The 24,693-nt window shown below is 40.4% G+C and overlaps 1 protein-coding gene across 1 annotated transcript; it reads right to left on the bottom strand.

Moving 5' to 3' along the window:
• Positions 1 to 569: 569 nt before the first annotated feature.
• Positions 570 to 19,391, bottom strand: LOC123343772 (alpha-N-acetylgalactosaminidase-like). The gene is made up of 7 exons (XM_044979132.1): positions 19,237 to 19,391; positions 15,206 to 15,380; positions 13,950 to 14,127; positions 10,454 to 10,548; positions 9,294 to 9,455; positions 7,713 to 7,910; positions 570 to 2,397 (listed from the first exon to the last, which is right to left on the bottom strand). Exons 1-7 carry the CDS (start codon positions 19,389 to 19,391, stop codon positions 2,128 to 2,130), a joined length of 1,233 nt encoding a protein of 410 aa, XP_044835067.1. The 3' UTR covers positions 570 to 2,127.
• Positions 19,392 to 24,693: the final 5,302 nt, after the last annotated feature.

The raw sequence follows: 24,693 nt of genomic DNA, 5'->3' as shown, positions 1-24,693 counted from the left end.
ATTGAATCAACTCAAAGTAAATGGTCTGAAGCCCAAGTTCTAAATTTACATCTTCCTCTTTCCTTCTTTAATTCTAGCAACTGCTCTTTGGCATGTGAGAGCAGTGATGTCACATTTCCCCAATAAAGGTAAAACTGACAATCTCAAACATTTCAACTAAAATCTTTTGGGTGAAGAACATGCCGAAAGCTGAAGTGAATATCTAGTGTACTGAAAGTTTTCTCCATATCTGTATGGAGTTAGCAGTTACCCTAACTTTCCATAGTAGATAGCTGATCATTTTGTACAATTAAAACTTTTTCCCCATTTGATTTAATCAGAGACACTATTAGTTTTTTTTTCTATAACAATCTTAATTTAAATAGAAAGCAGTATTTATACTATGCACTCAATAATAAAATACATGAGCTAAGGTTGTGTTTATAAGTGGTTTTAAGAACTCATGCACATTTCTGTAAATGTATTTCACACACATTCTGACTGGAACAATATTTAATTTGCATGCATTACACATCACTACTTTAAGTTCAGTGTCTTTCTAAATGAATGAATTCTGAGAAGTGACCTCATTGCTTTAAAAACGCTTTATTTGTTCCATTCAAAATAACTGTGATTATGACTTTTCATTACCAGGTTTCTTGATTTACAGTTGAACAATAAAAAAGGGGTTCCTTGACGCTAAGTATAACAAGATGAAATGGCATAAAATGAAAATAAAAATATTTAAACTGACAACTAATGAAACTTTTAGACATGAGTGAATAGATACAATGAGGAGTAATTACTATAAGCCAGATTCTTCCCTCAGCTAAACCAGTACTATGCTATTAACTCTGGAGTATTTGAAGGGGAAATGCATAAAATTAACTTATCAAAAGCCTAAGAGTCAAAACTTTACAGAGAAAGTGCATTTTAATTTACTTGAAAACAAATCACTTCTCACTACAATCCTGTGAGGTAGGAAAGCATTCAGAACTATATTTTACAGAGGTGGAAACTGAGGCACAGATCAGTTGAGGCCACAAAGCATGTCTGGGGGCAAAGCAGGGGTAACAAGTTTCTGGTTCTCAATCCCGTGTTTTCAGGCCACTAGAGCATGTTGCCTTTCAGTTTATTATACAGAAAATAATAATGCTGTAATTTTTTTTAAAAGATGCTCATCAAAGTTGATAGGCCCAAAATAGAATGCACAGCCCGTCCCACTGCCAAACAATTTGTATTCTAAATACCCTGTTATTAACAAAACTCCATAAATACCAGTGCTCCAGAAAAAGGTCTGCATAGTCTTAAACAGCCTGTCAGTCCCTGTGTTTTCTTGGCTCATGAGTATGGAGCTGGCAGGAAGGGAGACTATGGAGGTACAAATGTCACACTTTGTTATTTAAATACATGTGGCAGCAAAACCCTAGCATCTTAGGTTTGTTTTGTTTGGGTCACATGGCACAAAGGCCAAAAGTTTAAGGACTATATTCTTCCTTAGGCTGCACATAGGTGGTTCCTATTAAAATGAGAGCCACATATGTTCATTTAGCCCCAGCGGGACTGCAGCCTCAATTATGAAGCACATAGTGAAGAAATTATCTGTTGGGGAACATTCTGAAACAAACTCACTTAAGGAAAAGAGGGTGAGGGGAAAGGAGAGGATATCGTATTTCAGGGCTGACCGCCTTTGTGGTCTCTCTAAATAAAGTTATACATACCATCTATATTTGGGGAGATCAAAGGGGAGGTCTGTAGCATTCAATGTGTTTTTTTGTAAAAAGAGAAATCTCATTTTCAAAACAAGATGTTCCTGAAAAAACAAAGATCAGCCACTTGGTTTGTACTGCTTTGAAAGTGCTGTTTTTCTTCCTTTCTGCAGGCTCAACCTCAACATATTCCTCCAGGTATACGCTAATATAGAACCCACAGTAGCAGTTCAAACAGCTTCCAGATCTTATTTGTCTAGTGACAGTTGAAAGATGACTGCCATTTCAAATGTATTTTAGATAATACACCTGATACCAAATCTCTGATACAAAGCTCCTGTACCTTAGCTCCCATCCACAGCGAACTCCATTGTAATTACCCTAGTTAATCTTTTTATTGCAGTTCAAGTGCTTAGGCTCTCAAGATTGGTTTTGTATATTAGGTGAAAGAACACAGAGGCCTGAGAAACAGCAAGACTACACCCGTTGGAGTAACTTGTATGTTAATAGTTGTATCGAGTGCAAAATCTCCTAAGAACGCTTGCTCCAAAACATCATAGATCTTGTATCCTTCCTTGCAATCTAGGATACCTAGTAATGCTAAATTGGTTGCGAAAGGTCTTGGCATTCCATCCGTGCCATTGTTCATAACCGCTATGGCAAACTGTCCGTTGAACAGGATTCTCTTCCATACTTCAAAATGATGCCACTGTCAAATAGAAGTATATTGCGGGGATTAATTTTCATTGTCCTTGCATCATCATTTCTGACACTGGATACATGGAAGTCACACACGTCCCTTTGTGCTTACAATACTATTCGCAGAAACTGTCACCACTATATTATTAACTTAAAAGTAGCACTATTATTAGTTTGCAGTTAAGCTGAGTGAAATCCCTGTGAGATAGATATGATGGGGGTACAGACCTGATGCAGATGAACAAAATATGGGCCATCTCTCCTAGCTATTAATTCCCGCAGAAAATAGAAGTGAGAGGTGCTGCTTTAGGGATTCACTGGATTCCAGATGTTACTTATACTGCAACTAAAAGTATCTGAGGGGATGTCTACACTGCAAAAGAACACCTGGGCCTGGCCCAGGCCAGTTGACTCAGGCTCACAGGGCTATCAAATTGCAGGGTAGATGTTTGGGCTCGGGCTAGAGCCCAGGCTCTGGATCCCTCCTTCCTTGTGGGGTCTCAGAGCTCAGGCTCCAGCCTAAGCCCAAAAGTCTACACTGCAATTTTATAGCGCCACAGCCTGAACGCTGCAAGCCTCAGTCAGCTGACAAGGGCCAGTGGCTGGAGTTTTATTGGTGCAGACGTTCCCTTAGGTACTGTAGACAAGTGCCTGCCATGAATGTCTTACAGTAAGTAGCCAAATAAGACTGTCTTAAGGAAATATTACATCTTGCTGTGTTTGGCAGCATAAATCTGCTTACATTTTTACATCACAACAATGGAAGGTATGCAGGAATCAAAATGCTAACTGTTCCAGGTGTTTTAAAAATGGAAGCAAGCTGTTATCGATATATATTTTATAATCTTCTGAATTTGTTCTGTGATGGACACTTATGCTTATTAATAAAGAGCATCTTTTGTTTATATTTTGGGGGGGATAATCTATAACTTTCTCCCAGAATAGGTGAAGGTGCAATGTAGTAAAATGAGTAAATGATCTCTGATTCTGACAGACTAGCCTTAAAAACTTGAAGCTATGGCCAGATAGCTTTGTGAAAGAACTGGATGGCACACACTGATCTTTATACGTTGTCCAGGTTGACCCAAATGTTCTCCCAATCAGTAAGTGTTGGTGCTGGATGCCTGCATGCGCCAATATTCATTTCTAGTGTTGCTGATTTTGTGCATCTACTATGTTTTGCAACAGCATCAGTGCTGGTTTTGTGCACGTTTTTTGCAACTATCTTACATAATGATCCTGCTTTTTCTACATTTGAAAAGTTTTATTGCCTTTGTAGAACTAGAAAATTGCTAAAAAGAGGGAAAATAGATTACTTCAATTTGAGTCCCACAAGTAAGTTTTTTACCTGGAAAAAAAAATCCCATTGCCCTAGAGCCTGTATCTATTCCAAATGCTGTTAAGTGTTACAATTGGCACATTGTAAAAAAAAAATTGTATGAAGTTCCTTGGTTCTGCTTTGTGCCTGCGCAGCTACATCAGAGGTGGGCAAACTACGGCCCGCGGGCCACATCCAGCCTGTGAGACCGTCCTGCCCGGCCCCTGAGCTCCTGGCCTGGGAGGCTAGCTCCGGCCCCTCCCCTGCTCCCCCGCAGCCTCAGCTCACTCGCTCTGCCGCCGGCGCAATGCTCTGGGTGGCGGGGCTGTGAGCTCCTGGGGCAGCGCAGCTGCAGAGCTTGGCCTGACCCGGTGCTCTGTACTGCGTGTTGGCGGCGGTGACCTGGTCTAGCTCCAGCCAGGTGGTGCGGCTGTAGCGCCACCAGCCACTGGTGCTCCAAGCAGTGTGGTAAGGGGGCGGGTTGGATAGAGAGCAGGGGAGTTCGGGATGGTGGTCAGGGGGCGGGGGTATGGACAGGGGTTGGGGCGGTCAGTGAGGGGAACAGGAAGTTGAATGGGGGCAAGGGTCCGGGGGGGCAGTCAGGAAGGGGGGGAGGGTTGGATAGGGCGGCAAGGGGCAGTCAGGGGACAGGGAGAAGGGATGGTTGGATGGGGCAGAGGTCCTGGGGGAGGCCGTCAGGAATGAGAGGAGGGGTTGGATGGGGCAGCAGGGGACAGGCAGGGGCAGGGGTTTTGGGGGCAGTCGGGACAGGGAGAAAGGATGGTTGGATGGGTTAGGGATCCCAGGGGGGCCGTCAGGAATGAGAGGAGAGGTTGGATGGGGCTGTGGGGGTCAGGGTCAGGGAGTGGGTGTGTGTGGATGGGGTGGGGGTCACGGAGGGGCAGTCAGCGAATGGGGGGGTTGAATGGGGTAGGAGTCCCGGAGGGGGGCAGATAGGAGGTGGGGTCTGGGCCATGACCCTCTCCCCTAACCGGCCCTCCATACAATTTACAAAACCCGATGCGGCCCTCAGGCCAAAAAGTTTGCCAACCCCTGAGCTACATGGTAGATACAATTCTATACTTAATCTGTAAGAATATGTTTATACTTTCACTTCATCCACTGTTGTCAATTATATAATTACCCACCCATCTTTCCAGCAGTTCCAAATAATTTCCATAGTGAGTAAAACAATCAAAAGTTCTGCTTACTTCTAATCTCTTTCTACACATGGGTCCTAATTATCCAGTGTCTCATTCAAACTATCACATAAGACATGTTTCTTGATGTGATTCTAGGCTTCTAAATTAATTTGCCACTCCAGAAAGTCAGGACCAAACTCTGCCCTATATTCTATTGTACTCTATTGTTAAAGTCCTACATATCTCATCTGATAAGCAGCTAGAGCAGGGGTAGGCAACCTATGGCACATGTGCCGAAGACGGCATGCGAGCTGATTTTCAGTGGCACTCACACTGCCTGGGTCCTGGCCACCGGTCTGGGAGGCTCTGCATTTTAATTTAATTTTAAATGAAGCTTCTTAAACATTTTAAAAACCTTATTTACTTTACATACAACAATAGTTTAGTTATATATTATAGACTTAAAGAAAGAGACCTTCTAAAAATGTTAAAATGTATTACTGGCATGCAAAACCTTAAATTAGAGTGAATAAATGAAGACTCGGCACATCACTTCTGAAAGGTTGCCAAACCCTGAGCTAGAGTGTTGCCTAGATGGTTTGCTGCTGATACTTTTGTTTAGAATGATGAAGGATCCCTAATAGCTAGAAAAAATGACACAACCCAAGAGCCTGCTTTTACCTATGCAAATAAGCAGCTCCAAATCTCTGTATCTCCTGAAAGCAAAGGTGCTCTATATGAAAAACTCCAGCAGAATGGTACGCTTACATTTAAATTTAGCAGATGCATTTTATTATTCCTACAGCTCAACCAGGGCATAGATATCTGAGAGTCAGCAGGACAGATGCGTAACTCTAGTGCAGTTGCACTAGCATAACCATGGGAAGAATTTGGCTTAAATAGTTAGGACTTTGTCTGCTCTTGGGAAGTTTCTCTTCAAATCTCACAGCCTTATCCTATCATATGCAATATCTGGGGATAGAGAGTGCAGCAGGGTGGAGACATCAGCCTGGGAAGGCCACAAGGTATGACATTGGCTACAAAGGCCACATGGTCTCCCCTTATCATATGAGCCCAAGGCCCATCACCAAAATCTCAGGTCTTTTATTTCTCGGAACCATTCATTTTATTCTCTTAACTGCACTGAAAACCGGCTGCAAGTTGTGATGAATAACCAATACCACAGTTAGGAACTAAATGCATTCCTACTTAACCCACTGTGGCTTGAAGATGCTGCAAGGAAGGCAAAAAACTCTCTGGTCCTCTGCCAATTGACCCATGGGAGAAAAAATTCCTTCCTGATCCCCTAATCAGGTGATCGGCCAGAGCCACAGCATCCGTCAGGCTGGGTTCCCAATCTCATTTTGAGTGGCTAGAGTGGGCTGCTGGAACGGAGCTGAAAGAGGCTCCACGTGGTCCCTGCACTGGGCTAAATGGTGGAAGATGAGGAATGCTGGCCAATCAGCACCCCTCTCTCCCAGCTGGTCAATGAGTGCCAGAGACTCCCAGTAGGAGGAGCTGACTATTGTTCCTTGGCAAGTGTCTGCCTCTATTGCTACTGAGACTGTCCCCCTTTCATTGTGAGTCCCATCAATTTCTCCCACCCGTTGATGTGGATGGGTGGCATTTTGCAGCAGCTAAAGATTGTGTAATTCCATTCTACTGCAACCATGTAACACCACTGTGTCAACTCTGTTGAGCTCAGTGGGATTGTTTACTTAATTGAGAACACCATGTGACACTGGATCTAGTAAGATTATAGTAAGTTTCCAGAAACCTTTTCACCCCTGAAGAGAGAACATTTATGTGTTTAAGGAAATCAACTCTTAAAATTGACAAGGCTAGAATGTACACATCTCTTGCTTTGTGTAACTGTCAAGAGATTGAGACATCTCAGTAATGTGGTAATCCTGAAACAACTGTAGTTTTACCATTATGGCAGGATGTATGGGCAGAGACCAACCTAGGCAGAGGTGAAAAGTATTTACCATAGCAGCATTTGCTGATGGTTATGCTATAAAATACTAGTTTTCCCATTTTATGTGTGGCTCTCATGCTGGATATGATGAGAGTTCAGGCTCTCTATTGGATATGATGGTAAAATGAACTGAGCCTCTTTCCCCCATCCACCTTTTGAGATTCTTGGGATTCTCCCTAGAGCCCAAGAGCTCTCTAAGCATGTACTGTGATCAACCCGCAGATCTAGAGGAAAGTCAAACAAATAAGGACAAAAGTTACTCAGAAGCAGAGAAACTCAATAAATTGCCACTTGAATTACACTGTTCTTGAATCCATATTGATACCGGATGAAGTGATGTTCTCAGCCTCCAAGAAAGGAAAACATTATATGAAGCCTAAACGGCTGTATAAATTAGCACAGAAACTGATAGAATAAAAAAAAAAACGCTAATAAAATTCAGACTGGATGTAAGCTGGTGCAACTCCTGTGGAAATGTCTTGGCCAAATTCACTAGTGATGTAATTGGCAGTGTAAGTTACTTATGTGTAAACTCATTCATATGTATCCAACGAATGTGTAACCTATGTATGCAGAGAGGGAGGGGGAGGAGAGTGTGGCAGGAAAAGTAACTAATAATAGGAATGTGTAGATTAACACATCTTTCCTCAACCTTTCCAGCAACATTAAATAAGTGATTAAAAACAAATCGCTACAACTTACGTTACTTATCAAAGGACTGGAAAGGCTGTTTTAAAAATGAAAAATTCTGAAGCTTCCTTTCTTGGGAAAAGATAAGATAAAGTGTGAGTTTCTGGCAGAGCTTGGTGATGAGGCATAGCAGAACCATCATTTAAAAATCAAAACAAACAAAAATATAGAAAGTAGACAACTAGCAAATTGGGTACCTGCATAATGCGCTGTCCCTGAATGCCCAGAGAATCTTGGTTTATATAAATCAACAGCTTGTTTTGCAAGATGTACTTGGCATCTTCAGAGATTGTCCTTAAATCACTGGACATAAAGAGAGGGGCTGCCAGGATTGCCCACAATGCCATCTGCACTTTTGACTGCTCATTACTCAGGCCAAAGTTACCAATAATCAGCTGAAATAAATCAGATACTGTTAAATGAAACTGTCTGTATTGTAGTAGTGTCTAGGAACCCTAATCACAAACCAAGATCCCAGTGTCCTGGCAAATGCCATGTGACTCTCTTAAAAGAATGATAATGTACACCAAAAGCCAACTACGTTACAATTTAGCGCATGATCTTGCAAACCCTCTATGTGCAGAAATCTTACTGAAGTTAATAGTTGAAAGCTTGCAGAACTGGACTGTTACTTGTATTGTCTTTTATACAACATTTGTCCCAAAATGCTTACAGCATTAATTCAGTTTCAGAATGAACCATATCTTCTCCTTCATGACAAAATCCTGTTTCCATAATAACTCTCTACAGACTTGCAAAATTATCTTAAATTTACCAGCCCATCAATAAAATGTATTTCTCTCCCTTTAGCATGAGCAATTCAGATTTTGAAAGGCTACCTTAATTGCCTCCCTTTGACTGTAATATATTTGTTTAAATGTTTACCAATATTTTTCCGCTAGGCTATTTTGGTAATTAATTACGCGTTAACCGCCAGTGTGCTCCCAGCCAGGGTGACACATAGTTCCATTTTGCCACCCTTCCTCTTAAACGTGTTTGTGAAACAACTTGAAGAGATCATGAAGTATTCTGGACGTTCGTGCCATTGGCATTGTGATTATTATTAAGGGTAGGATTCTGCCACAGAGATATTGAATATAGGTAATGAACCCAAGGGCCCCAGTGAAGAGGCATTATAATTTTAGTAAGAAAAGCTTTTTTACCACATTAATACTTGTCTTTCATGTAGAACATCTTTCACTAGATGATCTCAAGGTACTTTACAAACATTAATTCCTAGAAAAAAAGTTAAAGTAGCAAATATGTACCTACTGCTTTAAACCAAAAATATCAGAACATTAGTTATTTACAAAATGTTTAATAGGAAATTCTGAGTTAAGGTTAAAAACCATTTTGGCTTGAGATCCATGTGTAATTTCTGGCTGAATTTTTTTTTACTAAATAGTTTAATGTGAACACTGTCTATATCAGATTTAAATTCAAAGGCAGTGCAACCTTAACTACTGAGCTGCCACTACATCTCTATACTCATCTCACGCTATAAATACCTCTAATGGTATTATACCATTTTGAAGATGGTTAAGTTGAGATAAAAAGAATGATGCAGTGAGTCAGTGACAGAGGCAGGAGTAGAACCCAAGAGTTCTGACTCTGTCCCCTGCTCTAACTGCCGGACATGTTTTCTATGCACAAATGCATAGTATCAGTCTTGTCCATTAGCTGTTCACAGCAGTCTTTTAGGAAGTCTTGTTAAATTGCCTTTTTATCAGGATCTATTTAAATTTCAACAGAGAACAAAATATGAAAAAGATAACTACCATATCTGGATCATTCCATCTTCCTGGGCCAGCTGCAGGTTGCAGTTTATCCTGGTTATTTCCATACCACTCAATAATATTTAGAACACTCTCCCAGGAATCCTGGATGTCACCAAAATTTCTCCAGAGGTTACAAATTTCACCAAGTACGGTATAATTTACCTTAATAAAAATATAAGTAATATATTTATTTGTATACTACGTATGTGATCATCACATCCATGAAAGAAATTATTTTATTTCTACAGCCATTGAATAAACTATATTTATTCTGCCCCTTTGTCCTCTGTGCCAGGACTGCTACTGCCATTATAAATCTCTGAGCAACTTTAACAGCTCCCATTCTCGGCTGCCTCCTGTTCTCCCTCTTCCCTCCCTTCCTCCTTTCCCCTCTTGTTCTTCTGCTTTCCTACCAACACTAATTGCTGAATGGTGGGTCTGCAATAGCGGAAGTCAACTCTCCCCATTATGACACAATCATCTGGTACAAAATTAACTGGATCACTAGGCTTCAGAACTGGAAGCACTAGGCTGTTAAATATCATGTTATGAGCTCTCAGACAAACAAAAGTAGGTGGGGGAAGGACTATGTATATAAATACTGTTTTGTTACAGTTTATACTATATTTAAGTGGCATTCACAATGGTATTGATATAAAACATTTTAAAAAACCAATAAGCTGACTTGTTCTCCAGAAAAGCAAATAGGGTTTTCTAAATTTCTAAAGGAGTAAAACGTTCCCTAGCACAGAACATTAATCTGTGTTGTTCTCAAACAATTTTTTCCAAAGGAAAAACAACTGATTTTAAGACAGTGGTTTAGTTGCCATTTGTAAACTGAGAAGAGCAGACACCTTTGCCAGGCTATTTTATTTTCAAATGTCATACCCATAATCTGAATAGGAGAGATTGGTATCTACAATGTACAGCTTTCTCCTATAAGCATCTGAAAATCAGAAGACTTTGGTATTTCATTAGTGCAGTGAGGTTATTCATCTAACAAGGTGGTGCCTGTATGCAGAAATGAATGGAATAGAAGAGGACTAGCCTGGCTGGTGTGCAGTTCATTCAAATAAGTTCCAGCCATTTGTCAAGAGGTCCCAGTTAGCTAAATACTGTCAGCTAAAGAGTAATAAAATAAAATCAGACAGTGGAGATACCTTTGGGGGAAGCCCTCCTTCATAGGCTGGCCAGCTACATGAGTAAGCGATAGGTCTTCCTGTTTTATTCAGAGCAATGCTCATCTTTGGGTAGCCTAAACAAAATTGAGCGCTGGGTAGTAATGCAAGGCAATATTAACATATTACATAACGACAGTAATAGTATTCTAGTTTTTTCACTTGCTATTGTTTTACAAAGATAAGAGTGGAGTCTCTTCTTTGGCGAATTACATATGGAACAGGAATTATATATGGAACATGGCTAATTACAGGTTTCCTTTACAAAGAGCGTATAGTTACAATTTATGATCACGCCTGCCCCAAACTGACTGCAGAGTAAGAAAACCCATTTTTTGTATATTCCTGTTTTCAAGTTCTTCAGCAAGAGGCAGATTTTTTTCCAAAATAGATGTGGGATTGGAATAATCTTATAGTTCTGAACCAGTGTTTAAGAAAAGAGCTGAATGGCGTAGTAGCATTGTAGTGTGTTGCCATTAAGGAAGTCTGGGTTTGGAAAAGAACCAAGGACTCTCCTTCTTTAGACCAGCAGAAAACTGAACATCTTGAAGAGATTATGTTCCTGAAAACCCTTACACGTGTGAATACGTTTTTTGGAAAAGAGGTGCTGCGAGTACAGGATCTTGCCCCCCAGTATCTTTCATTGCTAAGCACCTACTATGACAGTCTGGGAGCAGAGTCCTCTTTACCCTATCCGAGACTCACCTATTTAAAACAAATCCGAGTCACAATTTTACAGTCTCCATTAGCACTCATTATATACATACAGAACGTAGGTTTCAGAACAGTTGGCTTTGTAACACCTATTTTCTTGTGCTTATAAAACGTTATAAAAATGTACTGTTGTAATACTTTGGCCTCCAAACTCACTCTAAATGTGAGCTCAATTGTAAGAAGTGAAAGTTCATAATCTCACAACAACAACATATACAGTAGAACCTCAGAGTTATGAACACCAGAGTTATGAACTGACCAGTCAACCACACACCTCATTTGGAACTGGTAGTACACAATCAGGCAGCAGTGGAGACAACAACAACAACAAAAGCAAATACAGTACAGTATTGTGTTAAAAGTAAACTACTAATCAAATAATGGGAAAGCAGCATTTTCTTCTGCATAGTAACGTCTCAAAACTATATTAAGTCAATGTTCAGTTGTAAACTTTTGAAAGAACGACCATAACATTTTGTTCAGAGTTACGAACATTTCAGAGTTACGAACAACCTCCATTCCTGAGGGGTTTGTAACTCTACGGTTCTACTGTAACAATAAATGGTGATGGGAAAAGGTGCAAAAGGGAGACAGACAGTGTTAGTTGAAACAAAAATGCTTACACTGATATAATCCAAGGACTGTGTTAAGAACATGCCTCGCAAACAAGAGAAGTGTGGAACTGGAAATCAATGGACCAAAACTGATGTCAGAAATTATGCCTGCCTGCTGGACAAAATAATAAGGGGATGGGCTATTTCACCCTTCATTCCCTTTTTAAAAGAAAAGACTTTGGGGGAAAAACAGCCTGCAGGCTAACAACCACTGCTGACTGGTAGATGAGAGGACTGGAAGAAGCAAGCTTTACCATCAAGGCTTTCTCCTGGGACTCACTGTTACACCACTGGTCCGTCATTGTCCTAATCCTGAGGGAGCTCATGATGAGACAGGGCCAGAGAGAGAGGGACCCAAAGGACATCACCACCTACACTAACTAAATCCTGAGTATCACCTGAGATGTAAGGCTTTGTCACCCCTGCCCATATCACTTGTTTCGTCTCTTTCCTATTCTCTTTCTTTTGCCATCTGTCTAATAAAAGTTTGGCTTAGCTGGCCAAGACCATATATTTTGCAACACTGCTATAAGCCTGTGACGAAAGAGGGAGATGAAAGCAATGCAGTAAACAGGATGATGCTGGTACAAGCTTGCCAGGTCACAAAGTGGCTAACTAGACATTTGCCATGCCTGTGTTTCTCTAGGAGTGAGATAGGAAGTGAGAGTCAACACCAGGGCCAGAAGCTGAATTTTCTGCCTTTCCTATTCTTTTCTCTTCTCGTTTGTGCGTGTTTGTTTTGTTTTTTAGAAAATGGGATCTGACTTTAACAACAACAGCAGCAACAGCTCTAGCCCATCTCAACTAACTTTTTCTTGTTTCCCTAAAAGGACAGTTTTAACTAAAAGACTTTCAGACTGGTTTTTTTTCTTCCTTTTAGTAACTCTACAGCTAAAGGGAAAGGGAATAAGGGATATTGTTAAAATAAAATATTTATTTCATAGTTTACATAACTGTGTTCCTTCTTTTTTTAAATCTTTAAAAAAGGTTAAAAAGATTTTATTGGTGTGTTTGTCATGGTAGTAGGCAGGCTGAGGTCTCTGTATTCCAACCCCCCAAACTATGTTAGCTGTTAATGTTGGACAGTGACAGAGTCATATTAACACCCTTGACACTCTGAACCTCTTTATTCCCTCAAAATTAATACAACAGTACCTTAATACACAAAAATATTCAATGCTTCATAATTGCCCCCAAACTTTTTTATTTATATTTTTAGAGCTCTAGCAAAATCCCTTCATCCATTCTGTGTTATCAGTGAGTGGAAAAAATATATTTTTCTGTTGTTTTAAAAAAACCAAAAGCCATCGACAACACTTTTTGAACAGGGCTTCAGCACAAATGGTTGACTTTTACAACTTGGAAAGCAGGCCCTGTCTCACTGAGGACTAGTATCTTTGCTCTGTTTGAGTAAGCTGAATTTGGTTGAACAAATTTACGACTATTTTAAAACTTACTAGGCCACAAGCACTAGAACACTATGCTAAGGCTGCAGATCTGAACTTAGACATAGGGAGATGCACTGCACATCTTTTGAGGATGCTCAGGATCTCTTATGTGGAGTTTTTAAAATCTTTCACCTGAAGCATCATTTATTGGCTGCAATTTGAGGCAAGATACTAGATGTGATGGGCTGACATGACCAATATTCCTTTTAAAATGCTATATTGAAAACGAGAAGGAGACTGAGAGGAGAGATGGGGAGGCAGTAGGAAGCAGATCCAGAATGAGAGGGGCACAATCCTGTTGACTTCCGCTGGAAGTTTGAGTGCTCAAGGACTGCAAAACAAGGGCCTTATTTTGAATCCTGTTTCTTGAGTAGCTACTTAAAATGAGCCAAAAGCTGCATTTCGGAGCGGATGGGCGGAAACTTCATTTAGATAAAACAAGATCATGAGACATCACAACTCAATATTGAGCTTAACGAATCTAAATTTAGATACATCCAAAACTAATAAACATATAAATAGAAATTATTTGGAGATGAAATAACAGGGATGAAAAGCAAACCTACTACTTCACAGAACTTGAAGATTTCACAGGCTTTTTAAAAAATGGATTATCCAAGTTTAAGAAGCTTCATTTAAAAATAAAACAAAACTCCTGAGCCAGTCTTTCCCTTGTTCAAAGATTAATCCTAAGAAACAAACCTATTGCTTTAACAGATGAGTTGGAATAGCAGCCATCAAGCTTCAGCATGTCAACTTCCCATTCTGCAAATGTTTTGGCATCTGTATCAATGGTGTCCAGTGTGGTCCCAGGATAACCCATGCAGGTGTAGTTACCCATGTCACTATAAATTCCAAATTTCAGCCCTTTGGAATGTATCTGGTAAATGAAAGTGATTCTGATTAGTTTATGATTCCAGTGTATTTGTCTTCTAATATCCATTGATACTAAATCTCTTCTGTTTGTTAAACATCTTCATTATTTTTCTGAAGTTAGATTTCTCTTGGATGCTCTCTTGTGAGGTCTCTGCCTATTTTGGCAATGATGTTCTGAGAGCCTTTGCATATCAGAGTCCTAAAAAGCTGATTGTTGTGCAGTAATGACTGCTTTGGATTCATGATGAAAAATATAGTTAAAAGGTTAATTACTTGGAGTAATATGTTGCCTTTCATGCAAGGATCTCAAAACAGTTCACAAGGATTAGGATGTAGGTAAGCATTGTTATACACATTTGGTAGAAACAAACCAGAACAGTTAAGTGACTTACCCTATGTCGCACAGTAAGTGGCACAAGTAGGAACAGAAACCAGGAATTATGGCTCCCAGTTCTCTATGCTAACCATTAGATCCCTGCCTCTCTGCAAAATATGGCTTTCATTCCAAATACACACTACGGCTCCATCCTGCAAACACACACATGCTTATCAGTGACTTCAGTGGAACTACTCAAATGTGTAAACTGGTAAGCACACATGAAACTCTGCAGGATTGGGGCCTTGCTGGGTTCCACTGTACACAACCACATTGTGTAACTGACCAACTGCACAGAATAATGCATCTTTGCTCATTTGTAAATATATCTACCTTCCTTTCAATTCTAACTCAGAGCATGTTAATATATTCCTAAGGAATAATGTTGATTAACCCTAAGTGTCCACTGATCATCATCCATATGTGCAGGCACAATGAAAATCCAATATGTATTTCTCTTAGAGATATTCGTAGAATCATTTACATGTATTACAATTAAGCTGTTCCCTGTAATTTTTCCAGCTAAGTAGCTTGACATTTATTAGTTGTCATTTAAGTGAATTCTGCAGTAAGTTATATGTATCCTTTTCTAATAACAGTTTCTTTAAATAACTAGGTTCAAAAGAAAATTGTATTTTTAGCACCTACATCTGAGATACCACAGTGAGAAACTTGTGTTTAAGTACATGTATTTTACTTAACTTACATAATCAGCAAGGGCTTTAATACCACTCGGAAACCTATCTGGGTCTGGCTGAAGCCTGCCCTGGGAATCCCTTTCCTTTGCAGACCAGCAGTCATCAAGGTTCACATATTCATAACCCAGCTCCTTCCATCCATCTTCTGCCATCTTGTCCGCCATAGTTTTGATCAAGTACTCACTGGTTAAAAACAGAAGATTGCATTAACAAAATTGTTGAAATGTTACATTTTGCTTATTTGTGTGTGTTTGCAGGGACCTCAAAGGGTCAGGACCTCACCTTTACATCTCCTCAGAAAAATGGCAATTCCAACCGAACAATGCCACTTCATACCTTGCTGGCTAGCCACTGATTCAGAACAGAGTCACAGGGAAAATGGCTCAATTCTAGTTCACCAGCACTACTTCTTCCAGCTCCTGAACTTTTCTTTAAAGGTATCCCTTCCATGTATTTAGTAACCTGTTCCTCCTTAATCTATAACAGTGGTCAACAACCTGTTGATTGAGATCGACTGGTCGATTCTAGAGACTCTCCCAGTCGATCCCAATCTCTGGTGGTGTAGCAGGGCTGCTGCTAAGGCAGGCTACCTGCCTGCCCCAGCCCCACGTCGCTCCTGGAAGTGGCCAGCGTGGCCCCACAGCCCGCATGCTGCTCCTGCCTGCAAGCACCGCCCCGCAGCTCCCATTGGCTGGGAATGGTCAATAGGAACTGCGGGGGCAGTGCCTGCAGAGAGTAGCAGTGTGTGGAGCCATGTGCCTCCCGCCCTCACCCCACAGGGCCGCAGGGGCGCATTGGACCCTTCCGGGAGCGGTGTGGGGCCGGGGCAGGCATGGAGCTTGCCTTAGCTTCACTGCACCGCCACCCGGGATCCGCTCGAGGTAAGTGTCACCCGGCAGGAGGCTGCACACCAACCCCCAGTCCTGAGCCCCCTCCCAGAGCCAGCACCCCATACCCCCTCCTACACCCCAACATTCTGCCCCAGCCCAGAGCCCCCTCCTGCACCCAAACTCCCTCCCAGAGCTTGCACCCCTCATCTCCTCCTGCACCCGAACCCCCTGCCCCAGCCCTGACCCCTGCTCAGAACCAGCATCCCGTAACTCCTCCTGCACCCCAACCCCCTGCCCCAGCCCGAAGTCCCCTCCTGCACCCAAACTCCCTCCCAGCACTTGCACCCCTCACCCCCTGCCCCAGGCTCAGCCCGGAGCCCCCTCCCACATTGCAAACCCCTCGGCCCCAGCCCAGAGCCCGCACCCTATCCCAAACCCCAACCCCCTGCCCCAGCCCGGTGAAAGTGAGTGAGTGGGATAGCGAACAACGGGGGGAGGGGAGAGAGAGAAATGGAGTGAGCGGGGCTTCAGGGAAGGGGCGGGATAGATCCTGAGTTGCCCTTAAATTAAAAAAGTGATCTTGGGTGTAAAAAGGTTGTAGACCACTGGTCTATAAGATCTGAAGAGGTCAGTCTAACATGGTATGTTAAGGGGATAGAATAGGAATTGATCTTAGACTAGTGTAGTCTATGCAATGTGTAGTTCAGAGTATTTGTATTGCTTTCAAGGTTCTGTAAAAGCGTGACTTTTAGATGGACGCCTATCAATAGATGGGATTCTAAGAATAATTTTTAACATCTCAATAGCTGAAATATCTTTTGAAAAGATTATCCCCAGGATTATCGGGGTGTTTGAAGAAACATTTTGGAAATCAAAAGTTGTATTTAAATTTATATTATATGGTATAGTAATCTCATAGTACCCTGCCTTATAATAATTGGATTTAGAAACCTTTCCATTTTAAAGATCAACCATTGTTTTAGTTACTTAACAGGTAGAAAAAATGGGACGTGGCTAAAAAATTTCCATCTTCAGCTAGGTTCTTTGTCAGGGTTACAGAAGTGGCCAAAATATTTGTCTCCTTGGCTACTGCTGTGCAAGCATTACCAAGTTGATCATAAAACATTTCCTGTTCTGTGAATTCTAGGAAAGTACTATGATCTTAACAATGTTAATACACTTAAGTATTTGACATGCTTAGCCTTTTTAGTGTCAAGTCTAAAGTTCAGCTTGCTTTGCTTGTATTTATTAATACAAAACAATGAAGAATAGTCTCTCCCTCAGTTAATCTGAAGCAGGCTCTTAACAATAACATTTCTGAGATATAACAGTAGAGGGAGTTCTCTCAATATTTTCTAGCTGATTCTGTTCTGATTCTAGTTGTGTACATGAACATTATTTCCTTCCTGTTGTAGAAACAGCATTTCCAGCTTCCTTTTTTAGACAAATTTAGGCACCTCCCAAAATGGCAGCAGTGAAACACTATGGTTTTGTCTCAATACCTTTCAAACTGGGAAACACAATGATCTAGCAAAAACAACGAGGAGTCCTTTTGGTACCTAAGAGACTAACACATTTATTTGGGCATAAGTTTTCGTAGGCTAGAACCCACTTCATCAGATGTATGAAGTATAAAATACAGGAGCAGGTATAAATACATGAAAGGATGGGGGTGCTTTATCAAATGTTAGGTCAGTCTAACGAGATAACATCAACCCAGGAACCAAACCCTGCTACAAACCCCGGTGCCAACTCTGTCCACTATCTATTTAAGGGACACCATCATAGGACCTAACCACATCAGCCACACCATCCGGGGCTCGTTCACCTGCACATCTACCAATGTGATATATGCCATCATGTGCCAGCAGTGCCCCTCTGCCATGTACCTTAGCCAAACCGGACAGTATCTACGCAAAAGAATAAATGGACACAAATCTGACATCAGGAATCATAACATTCAAAAACCAGTAGGAGAACACTTCAGTCTCTCTGGTCACTCAATAACAGACCTCAAAGTGGCAATTGTTCAATAAAAAAACTTCAAAAACAGACTCCAATGTGAAGCTGCAGAACTGGAATTAATTTGCAAATTAGATACCATCAGATTAGGGCTGAATAAAGACTGGGAGTGGTTGGGTCATTACAAAACCTAAACTTAATTTCCCCAATACTAATCTCACCCTACTGTTGCTCACACCTTCTTGTCAACTGTCTGTAATGGGCCACTCTCTTACCACTTCAAAAGTTATTTTTCTTCCCTTGGTATCCCGCTGTTAATTGATTTATCTAATTAGACTGACCTAAAACTTGGTAAAGCAACCCTCATCCCTTCATGTATTTATACCTGCTCCTGTATTTTTTACTTCATACATCAGATGAAGTGGGTTCTAGCGCACGAAAGCTTATGCCCAAATAAATTTGTTAGTCTCTAAGGTGCCACAAGGACTCCTCGTTTTTTTTTTTGCTGATACAGACTAACACGGCTACCACTGAAACCTGTCACAATGATCTAGGAAGTCCATGAAGGCTTCCACAAATGAGATTTTAAAATTAAAGAATAAAAATTGGTATATACAATAGGGACAATAATATAAACATCTCTTCATAAGAGAATGTGGAAGGGGGGGAAATTAAATCCTACAAGAATTCTTTGAACAAAAGATGAAAAAAGGGGAAGAAAAAAAATATAAAAACCTTCAGTAAATTGTGCAGGGACTAGAATTATTGTACTTGAGGCCACCTTACAACAGCTATTCAACCATCCTTCTCCTTTGAGAAGTAAAGTATTATATTTATTTTGTAAATAAGCTCATTAAAATAAGTGAATTGTGATTTTTTTATTCAAAACCTTCTTCTAATCTAGTGTAACTGACTGAACCTGGATTTATTCTTATCCTAAAATCTTACCTAAATCTATGTAGGCATTTATATTACCCCTATCACCATGGCATCTAGACACCAACATTCTATGTACTTAATATTATTAGAAGTGTTACTAAGGAGGCACGACTCTCACAAATGTTGTAATAACATTATATTTGTACCAACACTATGCTTTTGGTCTTCTTTGTCTTTTTTATATGGGGTGAGGCAGACAAAACCTGAACAGTTTGTTCAACATCCTCTTAACGCTAGCACAGTTTGAGAAGTTTCCTAACTGTGATATTTAGAATTCTTTTACAGCCATTCTTGATCAATTATCTTACCTGATGCAGTTTCCAGGATCAGTTTTGCAATCGGTATTGCATCTAAAACGTTCCCAAGTCAGCCATCCCATTGGTGGAGTCCTCAGTAAACCATTATCTAAGGATGAACAGCAGGCAGCCAATCCCAACAGGATGCTCAGAGGAGGCAGCAACATGATTAACAGGACAACTATAAATCAGAAGAATGGATCCAATTAATATTTTCACCTTTAGCACATCTGTTGTTCAAAAACAGTCCTACAATTTGACTTGTTCTTAATTGCTAGTTATCTGTGTCTTAGGTATTTCTGGGGCTTCTAGCAACCAGGTATCTGAAGGACACCAAGGCACAGGAAATACAAAGATTTCAAAGGCTGATCATGATTAAATGTGGACAAATCTAGATATACAGGGGGACATTTCTAAACCTTTGAACAATGATTTATTTGTCTCTTTAATTATCAATAGGAATTTGCAGCTAAAACCCATTAATCACATTGAGAATACATCATGATAAATATAATTGCACACTTCAAGGATCAAACACTTCTTCCAAATATTAATACATTAAACTCTTCAATATCACTTTTGAGTAAACACTATATTGCCATTTGTTTTCCATTAAAATGCATATAAAGCTTGTATGGGTAGATTTTTTCTACAAGATTCGTCAGAAATGTATATCAGTATACAACATACAGTTTTAATCTTGGCTGGTGGATCTCTCTTTCACCTTACCATTCAGAGACTGACCTGGAGCAATGACCTTACCTTGGGTTGAAGATGCAAAATATGCAACTCCTTTGGGATAAACTATTTTCAGTAACAAATTTGTTTTAATGAACGTGGCATCAGGCTTAAGAAAGGGACTGGTTAAAATATCTCACACTTCTCACTTGCTCCCAGGTCTTCACTGCTTTTGCTTTCTCCAGTTTAGATGTTGGTAATGAAATCCTACTCCCGGGGTAGGATTGCCATCATCAATGATGCTGGAGCACAAATGGAATCACTACAAAGACAGAGAGATAGTCATAGATAATTCCTGGGACTCTGTATGTTACAGAACGTTTGACTTCCTGGGAGGAAATGGTTGATAAAAAGAAAAAATATATATTTTTCTAATAACTGCAAGGGTAATTGACATCCTTCTACATCTGTGTGTGTGTTTCTTTTACTCTCTGCCTGGTACTATCAAAATCTACATTGCAGTCTTACTTGGATGAGCACTTAAAAACAGATTTTCTTCTCTATTGGGTTATTAAAGGCCCCTACATAACAACGCATGTTTCTCCCAATATTCTTGCCTAAATTTTTCCTTAGTCTCGTCTGTTGTGAAGTGTGCTAAATTGATTGAAAGACACAGTAGAACCTCAGAGTTACGTGCACCAGAGTTATGAATTGACTGGTCAATCACACACCTCACTTGGAACTGGAAGTACGCAATTAGGCAGAAGCAGAGACAAAATAAATAAATAAATAAAGCAAATACAGTACAGTACTGTGTTAAACATAAACTACTAAAAATAAAGGGAAAGTTAAAAAAAAAGATTTGACAAGGTAAAGAAACTGTTTCTGTGCTTGTTTCATTTAAATTAAGGTGGCTAAAAGCATAATTTTTCTTCTGCATAGTAAAGTTTCAAAGCTGGATTAAGTCACTGTTCAGTTGTAAACTTGCGAAAGAACAACCATTATGTTTTGTTCAGAGTTATGGACATTTCAGAGTTACAAACAACCTCCATTCCCGAGGTATTTGTAACTCTGCAGTTCTACTGCAGGTGCATTTCGTATATGTATACACATATAAAACATATAACTTTATCAGCTATACATAGTAAAATGTTATTAATGAGTTACATTGAAGAGCAAGAACTTGTAATAGAAGCGGGCAGCTTACAACTATGTATAACATGCAACAATGCAAACTGAAACTTCCTCATTTTGTTTAAAATAAAATTCCTTGCAACATTATTTTTTTTCTTAACTATGAAAGTTGTTACTGTTGCCACATGAACTATAATTACACAAGACGCAATTTAGAGGCATCAAAAGTGAGCGAGAAAACATAATTATCCAAACGTTATAGAAGAGTTAATGATCAAGTATCTCACCTATATCAAAAGCAGGCAGGCTGACCGATCTGTTCCTGGGGAGATCTTCTTCATTAGAAAAAGAAGACACATGTGATCCCCCTTGTTTTAAATGGAGATTAAAAAAAATTAGTCACAGATCTGTTTTCTATAATTTATTCTTTTGATTTCACTGGATCACTTATCTCAGATTATTGTACTAAGTTATATTTATTATTTAGTGTAAGATCTCCCCCTCTCTCTGAAGGTACAATAGAACATTCCAACAGCTTTTCATCTGACATATTTGCTCTCCTAGAAGGAAGCAGAAAAGGAGGAAAAATTCCTTTATCAATCTTGGGGGATTCTACAGGGTCCATCACAATAGTATCTAAGTGCTTCAGCAGTCAAAGATCCAACTGTGCCAGCACCAATGGCTATTGTGCTAGCATGTGTGTTGGCCCCAACTGTATCTCTGAAACTGAAACTGTTACTAAACACAATAATCTAATTCCAGCCCTCATAGTTGTATTAATTCTCTCTTTTATGGCTGCAGTTGTCTTGGCCTAATGGTACCACAGAGAATGAGGGTCTAAGAGCTGAATGCTGACCCATTTCTGGAAGAAAGGAAATCCCTAAACCAAGGATAACTGTTCCTTCATATAGACTCATAGACTCATAGACTTTAAGATCAGAAGGGACCATTATGATCATCTAGTCTGACCTCCTGCACAATGCAGGCCACAGAATCTCACCCACCCACTCCTGTAACAACCCCCTAACCTATGTCTGAGTTATTGAGGTCCTCAAATTGTGGTTTAAAGACCTCAAGGTGCAGAGAATCCTCCAGCAAGTGACCTGTGCCCCACGCTGCAGAGGAAGGCGAAAAACCTCCAGGGCCTCTGCCAATCTGCCCTGGAGGAAAATTCCTTCCCAACGCCAAATATGGCCATCAGTTAAACCCTGAGCATGTGGGCAAGACTCACCAGCCAGCACCCAGGAAAGAATTCTCTGTAGTAACTCAGATCCCACCCCATCGAACATCCCATCATAGACCATTGGGCATATTTACCTGCTAATAAAGATCAATTAATTGCCAAAATTAGGCTATCCCATGCACCAGGGTACCTCAAGAAGAGAACTGGTCTATTCAGTATCTTGGTTTCATATTCAGGATCATTCAGTAAGAGTCAGAAATCTGACCAAGTTTCAGATTACTGCTATTTCTGCCCATTGTTTCTCTCTTGCCCACCCCCTTTTCTGTGTCTCTCCGTCTGCATTTCCCTCTCAAAAAGCTCCCATTTTCCATTCTTTCCTGTAGATTTTATTTCCTTCCCTCTTACATGTGCTAAAATAATAAATAATGAAATAATTATTACATTTAAACTGTTATAAGTAGTTTTAAGCATCAACACCTAATTAGATTAATTGGGGGTAGGCAGATCACTCCTTTAAGTCATTGTTTTGAGCTGTCTGCAGATTCAAAAATAGTCTTGTAATGGTTTATGCTTATGTCCTCTCTACACTATGGAAATTTTACTTGCATCTCTATATTGATGTAGTTATGCCAGTACAAGTCTCTAATGTAGACACACTGCACTGGGATCGGGGCAATTTACTGATGTCAGTCCCAGCTTGTGCTGGTGCAGCATGCCTAAATTAGGGACTTGTAGTGGTATAACTATACTGATGTGAATTTCCTTAATGTAGATGTTACACTGACAAATTCCAGCCATCAGCAGGCAGGATTGAACTTGGGACCTCTGGAACTAAATACATGAGCCTCTACTGCATGAGCTAAAAGCCAGATGGCTATTAAGCAGACCCATTAATCTGTTTTTCTAAGTGGTCTCAGTGCCACTAGCTAGGACAGCGCACCACACCCAGGTGTGTGGGTTACATAGACAGGACCTCAGTTTGTATGTATATGGTATATCTTAGTATTTGGGATGAGTTTCAGTTGATATGTTTTATTTGCATTTTGATTTTCATAACAAAATCAGAAATGGGAAGAAAAACAGTAGCCACTGGAGTTTGTACATAGTATAACCTTTTATAACCCTGACCTATGGTATATGACTGGGGCTATGAAATTAAAAAAAATTAGCCTTGCAACAGCGCAATGGGTGTCACGCTCTTATTACTCCCAAGACCAAAGCCAGTAGCATCAAAGAAGCGTTGGCCTAAGGGCTCGATGTACTCCACTTATATTTAATTGAATATATCATCAATGCTCAGAGTGTGTGGGAGTGACGTCAAAGATTAAACATGGACAAATCCAGATATACAGGGGGGCATTTCCAAATCTTCAAACAATTATTTGTGTCTTCAATTATCAATAGGAAATTTGCAGCTAAAACTCATTAATCACATTGAGAATACATCATGATAAATATAATTGCACACTTCAAGGATCAAATACTTCTTCCAAATACTAATACATTAAATCCTTCAATATTACTTTTGAGTAAACACTATATTGACATTTGTTTTCCATTTGCCCTTCCTTAACATTTGAGGTCAATGAAAGGCAAAAAGCACCTCTATTTTTAGTAGTGGACTGCTATAAGGGAGGGATAGGACTTTGTAGCAGAATCCTGTATGAAAATAAAATGCTCATTTTAAGCTTCAGAAACCTAGGGGGGAAAAAATTAAGATAGACTGACTCAAAAATAGGCTAAAACTGAAATGTATTACTTCCCATACTAGCTCAGACTATTTGTCCATCCAGTCAAGCATCCCACTTCCAGCAGTTATCAAAACAATGTTTCAGGGGATGTGAAACTCCCTTGTAGAACAAACAGCCAGTTGTACAATGCCATGGAATCCTTTCTGAGTGCTGCAGGCAATCACTCTATGCCACAAAAGGTGATGTTAGTTGGTCTGATTGCACCAGGAGCATATGTGTGTGTGTGTGTGTGTGTGTGTGTGTAGCTATCACTGCATTGTAGGTAACAAGGGGGAATCATGCAGGATACTGCTTTCCAAACCAGTGAGTGTGAGGGCTACTCCCTTTGTTTGCAGGATGGAGAGTTATACTTTCCCTTATTTTTAACCTATTCACATACACGAGTGGGTTACCATGCAGGACCACGCGTGTGAAATGAAGACATTATAGTGAAGGCTGCACACTTCAAGCCCAGCATTGTCACTAGCTGGGAGACACCACAGGCACAGTTTGACACTTGTGCCTGCAGTTGTAGCTGTGGTAGACTGGCTGGGCTTGTGTCTGCCAGTGCCATGCCGTGGGACCGCACAGTGCCCCCGCCCTGTCCCTGTGCAAAGCATGGCAAATGGCATCAGGAGCCAATGCCTTGGAGGCGTGATGCTGCGGGGCGAGACCGCCCCAAGACAGGACAAAGGCCTGACACCACTTCGGGCCCTCGGGGTGATGTCATAATGACGCACGCCG

Source organism: Mauremys mutica, chromosome 11 (assembly GCF_020497125.1).
Source record: "Mauremys mutica isolate MM-2020 ecotype Southern chromosome 11, ASM2049712v1, whole genome shotgun sequence".
NCBI classification, from domain to species: domain Eukaryota; kingdom Metazoa; phylum Chordata; order Testudines; family Geoemydidae; genus Mauremys; species Mauremys mutica.
Note: the sequence above shows the minus strand (reverse complement) of the source record. Positions and strands in the feature narration are given on the sequence as shown.

Coding starts and splice junctions, on each gene's coding strand:
- LOC123343772 (XM_044979132.1), bottom strand. CDS start 19,391: ATGTTGCTGCCTCCTCTGAGCATCCTGTTGGGATTGGCTGCCTGCTGT. Junction 14,128..15,205: donor TTAAAGCCCTTGCTGATTAT/GTAAGTTAAGTA, acceptor TTCATTTACCAG/ATACATTCCAAAGGGCTGAA. Junction 9,456..10,453: donor AAGGAGGGCTTCCCCCAAAG/GTATCTCCACTG, acceptor ATTTTTATTAAG/GTAAATTATACCGTACTTGG.